Source organism: Sebastes umbrosus, chromosome 5 (assembly GCF_015220745.1).
Source record: "Sebastes umbrosus isolate fSebUmb1 chromosome 5, fSebUmb1.pri, whole genome shotgun sequence".
NCBI classification, from domain to species: domain Eukaryota; kingdom Metazoa; phylum Chordata; class Actinopteri; order Perciformes; family Sebastidae; genus Sebastes; species Sebastes umbrosus.
The window spans coordinates 20,598,831-20,610,676 of NC_051273.1; the positions used below are offsets into that span (position 1 = coordinate 20,598,831).

Below are 11,846 nucleotides of genomic sequence, written 5' to 3' on the forward strand. Positions count from 1 at the left end.
GCAGCCTCTGCGATGACGCCATGCTGGTCTGGTCTATAGCTTTGAGCCATAAAGCCCCTCTATTAGATCTTTTTTTAGGACACGGCAGGGGAACAGATCAGAGATCAGCGGTTTTGGATTTATTGTTACGCTACACATTACTCTTCGGTATAGTGTTATTACTATTACCGGTTTGTTTAAAGTTTGGAGACATGTTTCAACTTCTTCTCTATACTCTGTTACATCTACGAGGGACACGGGATTGTTTTCCCCCAATAGGGGGCGTGGTTTGCCAGTCTGATTTATGTGGACTTTAACATTTATCCAAAATGTTTACCTTTGCTAAACAAGTGTCTAAGTTTTGGTTCATAAGTAGATTTTTGGGGGACAGATATGGCAATTTGAACCCTCGCAGCATTGCAGGCCTCAGTATGGCCGTTATATCTCTAACGCCACCGGCTTCTTGCATCAACCCTGTTTTGAAAATCTAAAACCACATCTTCTGTAATCTCACCAACAACTTCACAAAAAGCTCAACGGCATGTTAGCAAACACACTGAAGCAATAAAGACCACAACATAAGCAAGATATTTCCCTCTCTAGAAACTATAAGACCATGAGTGGAAGGTGTGGATTTGAGCAGAGACCATGGCAACCGGCTTCGTACTACTGCTGCTGCTCTTTGTCCTAAATGGTAAGCGCTCTATAGTAAATACATATAAATCTGTAATTACTACAAACCGAAAATAACTTGGATAAGCGAATAATGAGTGATATTTTGTGTTTCAGGAGCTGATGGTTCTCATATTGTTGGAGGCAGAGACTCTGCCCCCAAATCGCGGCCCTACATGGCCTCGCTGCAAGTCCAAGGTCGCCTCAACTGTGGGGGAGCCCTGGTGAAAGAGGACTTTGTGCTCACAGCAGCACATTGTCAGATACCCATGTAAGAATTCAAAAACAGACCAATATGCTTTTCCCTTTTTTCATTGCAGCCACTTGTTTCATTTCATGCCAATTCAGTATGAAAATCAACTTGCAGGAACTTTAAAGTTTGCCAGACACAAGTAATCCATCACTGAAAACATTACATTTTTTTTTATTTCTTGGTCAAACTGAAGCTAAGCTACGAGCACTGTTGACAAATGTTCACTGTGGTGAATTACTAACACTTTGAAGTCTCTGCAGGGTGATTGTTGAACTGAAATGAATGGAAAGCACTGATTTGCAGATAGGAAATGTCGGGGAGAGGCGGTACAAAAGTAACACTTTTCAGATAAATGTCATTTGTCATGTGTATTCTTATCAATACCAAGCGTGTACAAATGTGGAACAACTTCGATATAATTTGACTTTGAACGGATGATGTGCATCGATACTTTCAACCCTGTCGGTCGGGATGAAAGTTAAACTTGAATTGTTTATTATATTCTTGTTTTTATTAAACATGTCTGACAATGTCCTTGTTAATATGTGATTGCAAACATTCTATCCTTTATCTGAATAACACAATATTTAAGGTCCAGTGTGTAGAATCTAGCAGTATCTAGCGGTGAGGTGAGGAGATTGCAACTTTCGTACTGGCTCTCCCCTATCTAAAAACCTAAATTATGCTTTGAAAGGGGTCAGTTTGTTTTCTTCATCATTATTAGCAGCATTAACATCATATCTAATGTTCAGTCATCATTCAACTGTGATTTCTAGACCATACACTGTTATACTTGGAGCTAATTCCCTGGCCGGTAATGAACCCACAACGCAGGTGTTCAGTGCAGTCAGATCCATTCCTCATCCCAACTATGATGGAGTTGCCAATGATATCATGCTCCTCAAGGTAAGGACAGTTTAAATTGTTGTTTACTACACTATATCAGATTTTAAGAGAAGAATTCTCTTTATTATTGTTTCTAGTTTGCACGTTGGCTAAATAACGCTACAAATTTAGGCTAAATTTTGATATTAATAATTATTCACTATTTTAAAAGGGGTTTCTTGACCTCTGACTTCAAGATATGTGAATGAAAATGGGTTCTATGGGTACCCAAGAGTCTCCCCTTTACAGACATGCCCCCTTTATGATAATCACATGCAGTTTGTGGATCCAGTGATCCCAACTGTATTCATGTGTGATGATGTTAGTCCCCATAGTAGCCATTTCATTGTATTGTGTTGTACCATTTTTTAAAACTTGACCTCACTGTATGACCTGTGGTGACCTCTAGCATAATCACAGCCTCATGATACTTTACAACCACAAACTAGAGAGCTAGAGCATTCAGAGGATGGATGGCTTTCCTAGATAGATTGACAATAAGGGGGTTCTGAGCAGTTTCCAGAACAGAAGTGCTCACCATGTAATCACTTAAAAATTCAATTCTTGCAGAAATCTCTAAATGTCAAAAGTTTTTGATACCAAATCACAGCATGGCTTTTTCTTTGGTGTTCCTCAAGGTCTTGGTGTCTTAATGTGGAATTTTGCGAGGGATTATTGATAATTTTTATCAATTCTCGAGTGGTAAAAAATGGTTAAATTTAGCACCAAATCTGTGTAACAAATGGTATCAACCCAAAAATTGCTGCAACAACTTATGAAACTCAATAGAGCATGGGAATGGACATCATATACTTCTATCATGCTTTATTTCATATTAATCTTTAGATTCCAAGCTTTCAGATGATGTACATGACTTCTATGTGACATCTACTGCTGACCTGCTATCTCCCCCTAAAGACGGGTGTATTGTGGGTCTCAGAGGTGTTAACATTTATTGTATTTTTCTACCATTAATCTCCTTGTCTCAGCTCAACGGTAGCGCCCAACTGACTGAAGCAGTACAGCTGATCGCTCTGAAAAGGGGCAGGATGAATACAACCAGTCAGTGCATCACAGTTGGCTGGGGGGACATAGAGGATAACGGCACCTTACCTGAGAACCTTCAGGAAGTCAATGTGACCACCCTGCCACAGCGAACATGTCGTAGGAGATGGAAAGCTAGAGGTGTTCGGATCAACAGGACTATGGTTTGTGGCGTTGGGGGCAGCTCCTTTCAAGGATTCTGTTCGGTAAGAGAACAAGACATTGATAAGGCACTACCTAACTAACTAACCTTTGAAGGAGTTCTCTTTAGTATGTAAAGTTGGAAGGACACTAAACATCTTTTTGTTAATAGAAAAATATATTTTTTTCCTGGTGCAAAATGATGCCACCTTATTTTAGGTGTACAGTATGCAACTAAAACTGAGCACAGAAAATATAATGACGCAGGCTATTTTAAACACACACCTTGTGTTAAGTGTATCTTTTCTGTTTAAGGGGGATTCAGGCGGTCCGCTGGTGTGTGATGGAGAGGCAGCAGGCGTCGTCTCCTTCTCTGGCCGGCGATGCGGAGACCCCAGGACCCCTGATGTCTACACATGCATTTCGTGCTTCAGAAAATGGATTACAAGCGTGTTGAACAACAATTAGGCAAATTAGATTGAATAGTAATGTGTCAATACGCTTAATTTGGATGTAAGACAAGACAAGGCTCTTTATGATACACAAACATGGTGTTATGTTTTGTTTTATTTCTGCTTAACATGCAGTGCTTTGGTTAATTAGATGAGGTAATAAATTATGCTTTTGTTATACATTACGCATTTGAATAGGTCCGGCAAAACTCTTTTCTTTCTGGTTTCAAAAGCATACTGAGCTGAATGTAATAATAAAAATTAAAAAGTAAGGCAAATTCCCATGCATTCATTTGGTGTCACTGTTCCACTGAAGAAAAATGCATTTTATGGGTCGATGTTTTGTTCATGTTTGCATATTTGGTTGGTAGGTAGCTTCGCCCTTGCAGCATAAATGTAATAGTTTCATTAAATAAATGAATAAATAAATAAATAAATAAATAAATAAATAAATAAATAAATAAATAAATAAATATAGGTGGACAGCTAAGCAGGCGTGGCATTCAGTTGAACTACAAGTCAAGCTTGAGTGGATGCAGTCTGTTTAGTCGGCTGGATGATATCGTCCATTTATATTCTGTAAATTGGAATCGGAATATACAAATTTAATAACCTGTAATTAGTAACTTAACGTCATGATAATATAGGTTCATGTGATAGTGTTGCATTCTGTTGAAGTTGTGCAGAGAGGGGCGTATTTCAAGACATTAAAAATACACTGTTTTTCTGTAAGGTAAGTTGTCAGTTGGGACAAAGTATGACTACCTCGCTATGAAACATCAGTGAAGGCCCAGCATATTCCCACTCATTTGCCCATTCTCACGGTGAATGTGTGACTAGACTATACTGTATGATGCCCATGGTACTGATATGAATTCAGATAATATGCAAAATAATTAAAAAATGTGGTCATCACCTATGCTGCCTTTCGAGTGCTCCTATTTGCAACAAGGTTTGAATAATACAAATAGTTTGTGCTTCCTAATGTTTTAGGGTGAAATTTGACCAAAAATACTTCACAAAGAGGCGCAGGCGTGGGTTTAATTATATTTTACAGATGTAATTAGCATGCATCCTTACATTCCTGTCTACACCTCTGTATATATATTTTTACTTCTCATTATTACATACTACATTCCAGTTTACACCTCTGGGTACTTATATTACTTCTCACCATGCATATACATCAGTTTTCCCATCTGAAATACTGTCATCAACTAAATTACAAATTTACATTTACATTGCTATTTTATATTTATTTATGTTTATATATATTTTAACTGCACTATTTTATGCCTTAGATTATCATTTTGCTTTTTTCCCCCTTATTTCCCCTTTTATAAATACATATTTTATGAGGATTGTTGAGGGAACCTGAGACCAAAGATTTTCATTGCAAATGACTGCTTTGCTGGGATTGACATATAGATGGATGGATAGATAGATAGATAGATAGTAACTTTATTGATCCCGAGGGAAATTCAAGTTTCCAGCATCACAGTTCCATAGTGCAAAACATGTTAGTAAAAAGGCAGTAAAAAAGTTAGTACTGCAAAGTACAAAGTACAAAACAAATATACCAGATATAAAAATACAAGGAGATGAAGAAAACTGTTAAAACTGAATATAGTGCAGGGTAACAGCTGTGATACACGACTATTAAAAAATGAATATAGTGCAGAAGAGACTGTTAAAAGTGAGTATAGTGCATTAGTATCTGTCCTGCAGACCGTTGACAAGTAAAGAACCTTGTGTATTAATCATTTTAGTGTTGTTGATTTTCTTAAGATAAATAATTGTATAAAATAAATAATTAATAATATTAATAAAATATTGTCATAGACAATGACATTCAAATTTTAAGAGTGAAATTGGAAAAAACAATAATAAACCTTACATTTGATGCTTGATAGTTTAAAACTCTGCCCCTTTAAGTCACGTCTAGGTAACTCTGGCGTCACAGAATATCCAGCCTCACTTCGCTTGTTGTGGTCGCTTTTTATCATGTACTTTTTCCTTTGGGCACAAATGGGTTAGTATTATATTCCTCTTCTGCCAATAGATCCTTCTAGATGCTACACACTGTTCCTTTAAAGACATGTTGAAGTCTGGTGTTTGTGTGAGCATCGAAACTGTGGTTACTGTGGTTCAGCTAGTTTGTCACGCAATTCAAAGAAATGTCCGAGTGGGCTGTGTCAATTAGGTCCACAAAAAGGGCATCTGTGTTATCTACTTATTAAATTCATCCAAATAGAGCTGACTAAATACGGCCATTCCATGTACAAACAAGATATACTGTAAAATGGTATTTAAGTCAATAAAACCAATTAGTTTTCTCGTGTTCAGTTGAGCTAAACGGTGTTACTAAAATATAAAAATGGCGACATGTACTTTCATCAACAACTTTCATGAGAAATGTTGCACATTAGAGCAGATGTCTACAGTTGCATTACACAAAACCACAACCTTTCTTCAGAATGCTAATTTTAACACTAAACATGATGTAACCCTGATGAAAAGAGGAAAGTGACTTAACTCTCATAACACTTTGCAAGATTTAAATCTAAGCACTAACACTGAGGAATAAACCACGACTTAAGCATCCTCAACATAAACACACACACATTGCACGATTTTCTTTTTGTCACCTGTTAATAACTTATATATGTGTATTTCAGACCATGCATCGAACCAGCACAATGCCAGATGATGGTACTTTGCAAAAAGTAAAGGCCGCGCCCCCTTTTGGGGGAAAGAAAACCGAAGATCCCACTTCCATGCAGTTTGATGTTTGTTTGGATTGTAATTTTGACAAGTTTGTATGCATTCATCTCTCATTATACAAACGTTTGTTTTATACACATGTCTAGCAACCTTGCCTGAACCTGAGCGTTCATGATATCTTAATAAATTAAGGTTGATCGCCGTCATGTCCCTTCAGTCTTCCCCCGTCCAACACAGTGGCCGGATATTGCTTATCCAGACTTCTATACATATTTGATTGGATCACGTTAGGCTAAGTGTTGTCTGTAAATAACCAACCTGTTAATAGCCAACTGGACTGAGATTTAGTTGGACGACGCTATAACGTTAATGTATGACTGTATTACTGCAGAAGCCGCACTCCTTCAAAACATTATAATCACCAGTAACTCTTTTAATGAATCTTCCACTTAGAGGCAGGGCGGAAGGTGTGGGTCACAAAGTGGAGGGAAGGCTGAACCAAGATTATAAAGAATGATGTAGTGAGGGAGCTCTCTGTCTTTGTACGCTGACTTGTCTGCTGTATGGACCCAAATGCATTTGCTTAATAAATGGTATTTGCTTCTTAACTGAATGACCAGAGACTGTTTATTAAATAATTTCTCCAACAACGATGCTATAACGTTAATGTATGACTGTATTACTGCAGCAGCTTCCTACTCAAGCTAATGTTATCTAGCCATGCTAGTCACTGTCACCAGCATCATTTAGCCGTTTACCACACTGACAGTGAATATTAACATATCGTATGTGCCCCAAATCTCAGTGTGAAAGCCTCGGTTAACCCGCTACACAACAGCTTTTTGTCATTTCCTCTCCTGTGACAGCAAGTTTCTTTCCCCCAAAAGGGAGCGCAGCCTCTGCGATGACGCCATGCTGGTCTGGTCTATAGCTTTGAGCCATAAAGCCCCTCTATTAGATCTTTTTTTAGGACACGGCAGGGGAACAGATCAGAGATCAGCGGTTTTGGATTTATTGTTACGCTACACATTACTCTTCGGTATAGTGTTATTACTATTACCGGTTTGTTTAAAGTTTGGAGACATGTTTCAACTTCTTCTCTATACTCTGTTACATCTACGAGGGACACGGGATTGTTTTCCCCCAATAGGGGGCGTGGTTTGCCAGTCTGATTTATGTGGACTTTAACATTTATCCAAAATGTTTACCTTTGCTAAACAAGTGTCTAAGTTTTGGTTCATAAGTAGATTTTTGGGGGACAGATATGGCAATTTGAACCCTCGCAGCATTGCAGGCCTCAGTATGGCCGTTATATCTCTAACGCCACCGGTTTCTTGCATCAACCCTGTTTTGAAAATCTAAAACCACATCTTCTGTAATCTCACCAACAACTTCACAAAAAGCTCAACGGCATGTTAGCAAACACACTGAAGCAATAAAGACCACAACATAAGCAAGATATTTCCCTCTCTAGAAACTATAAGACCATGAGTGGAAGGTGTGGATTTGAGCAGAGACCATGGCAACCGGCTTCGTACTACTGCTGCTGCTCTTTGTCCTAAATGGTAAGCGCTCTATAGTAAATACATATAAATCTGTAATTACTACAAACCGAAAATAACTTGGATAAGCGAATAATGAGTGATATTTTGTGTTTCAGGAGCTGATGGTTCTCATATTGTTGGAGGCAGAGACTCTGCCCCCAAATCGCGGCCCTACATGGCCTCGCTGCAAGTCCAAGGTCGCCTCAACTGTGGGGGAGCCCTGGTGAAAGAGGACTTTGTGCTCACAGCAGCACATTGTCAGATACCCATGTAAGAATTCAAAAACAGACCAATATGCTTTTCCCTTTTTTCATTGCAGCCACTTGTTTCATTTCATGCCAATTCAGTATGAAAATCAACTTGCAGGAACTTTAAAGTTTGCCAGACACAAGTAATCCATCACTGAAAACATTACATTTTTTTTTATTTCTTGGTCAAACTGAAGCTAAGCTACGAGCACTGTTGACAAATGTTCACTGTGGTGAATTACTAACACTTTGAAGTCTCTGCAGGGTGATTGTTGAACTGAAATGAATGGAAAGCACTGATTTGCAGATAGGAAATGTCGGGGAGAGGCGGTACAAAAGTAACACTTTTCAGATAAATGTCATTTGTCATGTGTATTCTTATCAATACCAAGCGTGTACAAATGTGGAACAACTTCGATATAATTTGACTTTGAACGGATGATGTGCATCGATACTTTCAACCCTGTCGGTCGGGATGAAAGTTAAACTTGAATTGTTTATTATATTCTTGTTTTTATTAAACATGTCTGACAATGTCCTTGTTAATATGTGATTGCAAACATTCTATCCTTTATCTGAATAACACAATATTTAAGGTCCAGTGTGTAGAATCTAGCAGTATCTAGCGGTGAGGTGAGGAGATTGCAACTTTCGTACCGGCTCTCCCCTATCTAAAAACCTAAATTATGCTTTGAAAGGGGTCAGTTTGTTTTCTTCATCATTATTAGCAGCATTAACATCATATCTAATGTTCTGTCATCATTCAACTGTGATTTCTAGACCATACACTGTTATACTTGGAGCTAATTCTCTGGCCGGTAATGAACCCACAACGCAGGTGTTCAGTGCAGTCAGATCCATTCCTCATCCCAACTATGATGGAGTTGCCAATGATATCATGCTCCTCAAGGTAAGGACAGCTTAAATTGTTGTTTACTACACTATATCAGATTTTAAGAGAAGAATTCTCTTTATTATTGTTTCTAGTTTGCACGTTGGCTAAATAACGCTACAAATTTAGGCTAAATTTTGGTATTAATAATTATTCACTATTTTAAAAGGGGTTTCTTGACCTCTGGCCTCAAGATATGTGAATGAAAATGGGTTCTATGGGTACCCAAGAGTCTCCCCTTTACAGACATGCCCCCTTTATGATAATCACATGCAGTTTGTGGATCCAGTGATCCCAATTGTATTCATGTGTGATAATGTTAGTCCCCATAGTAGCCATTTCATTGTATTGTATTGTACCATTTTTTAAAACTTGACCTCACTGTATGACCTGTGGTGACCTCTAGGATAATCACAGCCTCATGATACTTTACAACCACAAACTAGAGAGCTAGAGCATTCAGAGGATGGATGGCTTTCCTAGGTAGATTGACAATAAGGGGGTTCTGAGCAGTTTCCAGAACAGAAGTGCTCACCATGTAATCACTTAAAAATTCAATTCTTGCAGAAATCTCTAAATGTCAAAAGTTTTTGATACCAAATCACAGCATGGCTTTTTCTTTGGTGTTCCTCAAGGTCTTGGTGTCTTAATGTGGAATTTTGCGAGGGATTATTGATAATTTTTATCAATTCTCGAGTGGTAAAAAATGGTTAAATTTAGCACCAAATCTGTGTAACAAATGGTATCAACCCAAAAATTGCTGCAACAACTTATGAAACTCAATAGAGCATGGGAATGGACATCATATACTTCTATCATGCTTTATTTCATATTAATCTTTAGATTCCAAGCTTTCAGATGATGTACATGACTTCTATGTGACATCTACTGCTGACCTGCTATCTCCCCCTAAAGACGGGTGTATTGTGGGTCTCAGAGGTGTTAACATTTATTGTATTTTTCTACCATTAATCTCCTTGTCTCAGCTCAACGGTAGCGCCCAACTGACTGAAGCAGTACAGCTGATCGCTCTGAAAAGGGGCAGGATGAATACAGCCAGTCAGTGCATCACAGTTGGCTGGGGGGACATAGGGGATAACGGCACCTTACCTGAGAACCTTCAGGAAGTCAATGTGACCACCCTGCCACAGCGAACATGTCGTAGGAGATGGAAAGCTAGAGGTGTTCGGATCAACAGGACTATGGTTTGTGGCGTTGGGGGCAGCTCCTTTCAAGGATTCTGTTCGGTAAGAGAACAAGACATTGATAAGGCACTACCTAACTAACTAACCTTTGAAGGAGTTCTCTTTAGTATGTAAAGTTGGAAGGACACTAAACATCTTTTTGTTAATAGAAAAATATATTTTTTTCCTGGTGCAAAATGATGCCACCTTATTTTAGGTGTACAGTATGCAACTAAAACTGAGCACAGAAAATATAATGACGCAGGCTATTTTAAACACACACCTTGTGTTAAGTGTATCTTTTCTGTTTAAGGGGGATTCAGGCGGTCCGCTGGTGTGTGATGGAGAGGCAGCAGGCGTCGTCTCCTTCTCTGGCCGGCGATGCGGAGACCCCAGGACCCCTGATGTCTACACATGCATTTCGTGCTTCAGAAAATGGATTACAAGCGTGTTGAACAACAATTAGGCAAATTAGATTGAATAGTAATGTGTCAATACGCTTAATTTGGATGTAAGACAAGACAAGGCTCTTTATGATACACAAACATGGTGTTATGTTTTGTTTTATTTCTGCTTAACATGCAGTGCTTTGGTTAATTAGATGAGGTAATAAATTATGCTTTTGTTATACATTACGCATTTGAATAGGTCCGGCAAAACTCTTTTCTTTCTGGTTTCAAAAGCATACTGAGTTGAATGTAATAATAAAAATTAAAAAGTAAGGCAAATTCCCATGCATTCATTTGGTGTCACTGTTCCACTGAAGAAAAATGCATTTTATGGGTCGATGTTTTGTTCATGTTTGCATATTTGGTTGGTAGGTAGCTTCGCCCTTGCAGCATAAATGTAATAGTTTCATTAAATAAATGAATAAATAAATAAATAAATAAATAAATAAATAAATAAATAAATATAGGTGGACAGCTAAGCAGGCGTGGCATTCAGTTGAACTACAAGTCAAGCTTGAGTGGATGCAGTCTGTTTAGTCGGCTGGATGATATCGTGCATTTATATTCTGTAAATTGGAATCGGAATATACAAATTTAATAACCTGTAATTAGTAACTTAACGTCATGATAATATAGGTTCATGTGATAGTGTTGCATTCTGTTGAAGTTGTGCAGAGAGGGGCGTATTTCAAGACATTAAAAATACACTGTTTTTCTGTAAGGTAAGTTGTCAGTTGGGACAAAGTATGACTACCTCGCTATGAAACATCAGTGAAGGCCCAGCATATTCCCACTCATTTGCCCATTCTCACGGTGAATGTGTGACTAGACTATACTGTATGATGCCCATGGTACTGATATGAATTCAGATAATATGCAAAATAATTAAAAAATGTGGTCATCACCTATGCTGCCTTTCGAGTGCTCCTATTTGCAACAAGGTTTGAATAATACAAATAGTTTGTGCTTACTAATGTTTTAGGGTGAAATTTGACCAAAAATACTTCACAAAGAGGCGCAGGCGTGGGTTTAATTATATTTTACAGATGTAATTAGCATGCATCCTTACATTCCTGTCTACACCTCTGTATATATATTTTTACTTCTCATTATTACATACTACATTCCAGTTTACACCTCTGGGTACTTATATTACTTCTCACCATGCATATACATCAGTTTTCCCATCTGAAATACTGTCATCAACTAAATTACAAATTTACATTTACATTGCTATTTTATATTTACTTATGTTTATATATATTTTAACTGCACTATTTTATGCCTTAGATTATCATTTTGCTTTTTCCCCCTTATTTCCCCTTTTATAAATACATATTTTATGAGGATTGTTGAGGGAACCTGAGACCAAAGATTTT

At 37.9% G+C, this 11,846-nt stretch overlaps 2 protein-coding genes across 2 annotated transcripts; both read left to right on the forward strand.

Annotated features, from left to right (window-relative positions):
• Positions 1–561: 561 nt before the first annotated feature.
• Positions 562–3,790, forward strand: LOC119488602 (serine protease 57-like). The gene is made up of 5 exons (XM_037770395.1): positions 562–673; positions 769–922; positions 1,681–1,810; positions 2,779–3,039; positions 3,290–3,790. The coding sequence occupies exons 1-5, from the start codon at positions 628–630 to the stop codon at positions 3,440–3,442; spliced, it is 744 nt and encodes a 247-aa protein (XP_037626323.1). The 5' UTR covers positions 562–627; the 3' UTR covers positions 3,443–3,790.
• Positions 3,791–7,603: 3,813 nt separating this feature from the next.
• Positions 7,604–10,726, forward strand: LOC119487982 (serine protease 57-like). Its single transcript, XM_037769086.1, has 5 exons — positions 7,604–7,715; positions 7,811–7,964; positions 8,723–8,852; positions 9,821–10,081; positions 10,332–10,726. Exons 1-5 carry the CDS (start codon positions 7,670–7,672, stop codon positions 10,482–10,484), a joined length of 744 nt encoding a protein of 247 aa, XP_037625014.1. The 5' UTR covers positions 7,604–7,669; the 3' UTR covers positions 10,485–10,726.
• The last annotated feature ends 1,120 nt before the right edge of the window (positions 10,727–11,846 follow it).